Here is a 3,322-nt window from a genome sequence, read left to right on the forward strand (position 1 = left end):
CCAAAGGCGTGTCTGGGTGAAAACACAGGGGCAGATGAGTAAGAGGCAGAGTGGCGTCCGCGGGTGGGGGTGACGGCTTGCCCTGCGAGTGCTCGCTCCCAGCTAACGCGCGAGTGCTGAGAGGACCGGTTTCCTGGGCAGTGTCTGGGGCTCACTCAGTCATGTCCCGGGGGACGCCGGTATAGGAAGCTCCCTCTCCTCCACAGCCTTAGTGGGTAAGGGACTGGTCCAGTTCGTCACCAGGCGTCCCGTGACCCGCCCGCTCCTCTGCGGTGCCTGGAGCCCGTCCGTCCATGCCCAGCCCCTCCCTCTCGGTCCAGTTACCCAGAGCTCCAGGGCCCGTGCCAGGGCGGCCATCAGGAGGGGCTCCGAGGGCCCACAGACCCCGCCAGCCCAGTCACCAGCTCGCATGTTGCTGCAGGTTGACCTGTCAGCTCCACTGGTCCTGGAGGAGTGGTTCCAGGCACTGGGGACTCCCGCATGTCAGAGGCGTGCACCTCAATGGATGTTCAGGGGCGACCTGCCGGATCCCGTCAGACAGCCCAGAGCGCCAAGGTCGCCTCCCGGGCTCCCTCCCGAGGGACACCGAAGGGCAGATGCAAACCCAGGCGCGACATCTGTCGTGCCCCGATGCCCAGAGCACGCACCACACTGGCTGGCTTCCAGCCCCCCGCTGCTGTCCACTCCTCCACACGGTAACAGAAGCCCAGCCGCCGGCAAGGGAGCGCTGTGAACGGGCTGCACCGGGGTGCAGACCGACCGCGAGCTGGGCGCTGCCCGAGGACAGAGGCTCTGACACCATGGACCCAGCAGATTCGCCGCCTGGTGACACGGAACCTGGAGGTGTGACGATCCCACCCCATCTGGGGTGACCGAGGCCCCCGGAGGCAAAACGCACGGCTTGTCTGTGAGCCGGCCATGGGGAGACGGAGGAAGAAGAGGGTGAGGACGTTAGTTAAACCGTTTAATCAGAGCCGGTTTACAATTCCGAAATTAACAAGCAGACTGATAAGAAAAGAGCTCTGATTTCGTGAAACAACCTGGCTCCCATTCTGCACCGTCAACGTTACTCTTAGAAGGACCCGGAAGGGAGCACGAGGGACTCGGGTCAACATCCGTGTGTTCTGGTGCAGCCGACGAAATCCCTGAATGGCTATTGCTTCAGCGTTGAGATTCGAAATGGCCTGACGAGAAGTCCTCCCCGACAGCCGCGGCAGAGCCGGGAGGAAGAGCCGAGCGCCGTGAGCGCATACGGGACCGCGGTCGGTCGTGACGCCGGCTCCGAATGTGCCACCGAGTCCACGACTCTCACTGTGGGGGTCACTGAGCGCTCGCGGCGCCGCTCCTGTCTGGAGTAACCGTGTTCACTCGCACAGCAGACATGCAGGGGTGATGTGTGGAGGTGCGGCTTGCAGACGGGTTTTCAGACAAGGATCTCATGAAGCTGCGTGCTGCAGCGGGTGTTACCCACGAGAGCAGGAGGGCCCAGGGCGGGCCGCAGGTGAGACAGGAGCTGCCCACTCCATCCTGAGACACCCCGGCCACTTCCGGGGCGGCGCACGGCAACCCCGCCCTCACCAAAGAAAACAACACAGGCAGAACTCACAAAGCAACCTAAGAAAAACGGGGCGTCAGGGGGCTGGGACGCCCTCATGCACGGATCTTCTGCATAGCTCAACCCGCGTCCAGTAAGGCACTGTTTCCTTCGCCGGCTCCAGGGCACCGCGGTTGCGGCAGTGCGCTCGGTCGACGCTCCTTCCAAGGGTGACACCAGGAGGCCGGGGGTGTGGCCCCGTGACCTACAGAGACTCCCAGGAGTCCCCCAGCACGTGTGTGTGTGCGTGTGTGCGTGTGCGCGTGTGTACGTGCGGTAGAGGCCAGAACAGTCCTCTCCCCGGAGTCCCTAGGTGTGTGACGTTAGCTCGTTCTCCAATCTGTTCTACGAGAACACAGGGACGCAGTCAGGTCTTCACGAACAGCTCGGCGCGCCCGGGAAGCTCACTGGGTGGTGAGTCCCACGAACAGCAGGTGTTTCCGAGAGAGGTGGGGTGGGGGGTTGAGAGGTGGGGGTCCGAGTTTAGTTGAGCTGGTCTTCGTACTGCTTCCGGAAGCAGTCCCCCGCAGGGAAGAACTCCCAGCACCTCTCCTGGTACATCTTCCAGACGTAGGACTCCTGTGGGACAAGGGCTGCGTTAGGCCCGTCCGTGCCGGCACGGACCGTGACAGTGGCTCCCTGGGACGCACGGCACGTGGCCAGGGCCCACACTCACCGGGATGGTCTCTAGCCCGCTGCGCCAGACCCTCACACTCTAGCCCAACCACCAGGCCTCTTGACCGCCATGGTGACAAAAACAGACCGGGGCAGAAGCTCGGAAGGGTTCCAAGACGGCATTCCCGTTAGCCGCCTCCTTCCTCCAGTCAAGCGTTTGGCCAGCAGGTTCAGGTGAGCAGTGGCCGAAGAGTTCCAGGTGGTCTACAAGCCCGACATTCGGGTGCGGCTCTGCGCGCGGACCACGGGCAGTGACCTGAAGTTCACCTCAAGCCGTCAGCCACCCGGTAGACAATGGGGGGACGACATATTCAGAACACTCGGTTTCCCTATGGAGAGTGAGTCCCGACCCGCCCGGCCAGTAAATGAAAGCTCATACTGTACAAGAGTTCAGAAATCTACTTTCTAAACCAAGTCGACCTTCCCACATCCGTCTGCGGCAGGGAAGACAGGTCGAGAGGGACCGCCGCGGGCGAGGAGGGTCCCACGCATTCACTGTCACCCACCTGTCCCGTGTGCTCTGTCTCATCCTTGTTTATCAGGTACATCAGGAAAAACCTGCAGACAGAGAGGCTGCTCAGTGAGGCGGTGTGAGTGGGACGCGCTGTCACACGCTCGGCCCCACGGTCACGGTGCACACGGGGAAGCACAGTGACCCGTGTGGGAGTCTCAGAGCGCCCGGGAGAGGGGAGCGAGCTTCTGACTCGACATTTCTGCTGTGATGCAGGAGTCCGCCCTTGAAGCGCTCGGCGGCCGGTGGGGAATGTGCACACTTGTCAGAAATGACCAGCGCTGACGGGGCTGTACCGAGACCGGCTCTGAGAAGCCCGAACGGCTGGGCAGCCCAGCGGAGTACACGCCACTCTGCCCTACTAGTCTGCAGCGCTCTTATGTTAACATGTTAAAGTTGAGTCAGAAATTAAGAAGAGCATTTTACCAAACTGTACTTCGGGCTAGTCCCAAGGAATGGCCAAGTTTCTGTTCTTTTTTTTTTTTAAGAGGTTTTTGCCTTAGTCATGTGCTCACTGGAGAAAGAAGAGACAGACTATCAGC

General features: G+C 61.5%; 1 protein-coding gene across 1 annotated transcript in view; it reads right to left on the reverse strand.

Annotated features, from left to right (window-relative positions):
- Positions 1-681: 681 nt before the first annotated feature.
- The window catches only part of RYR2 (ryanodine receptor 2), a gene marked incomplete in the record, with an annotated part of 234,621 nt that continues 231,980 nt past the window's right edge, over positions 682-3,322 (reverse strand). Inside the window, 2 exon segments of the mRNA XM_027770831.1 lie at positions 682-2,173; positions 2,776-2,827. Of these exon segments, the coding sequence (XP_027626632.1) occupies positions 2,078-2,173; positions 2,776-2,827 (148 nt within the window).

The sequence above is a fragment of the Tupaia chinensis genome, unplaced genomic scaffold, assembly GCF_000334495.1.
Source record: "Tupaia chinensis unplaced genomic scaffold, TupChi_1.0 Scaffold000161_1, whole genome shotgun sequence".
NCBI lineage: Eukaryota > Metazoa > Chordata > Mammalia > Scandentia > Tupaiidae > Tupaia > Tupaia belangeri.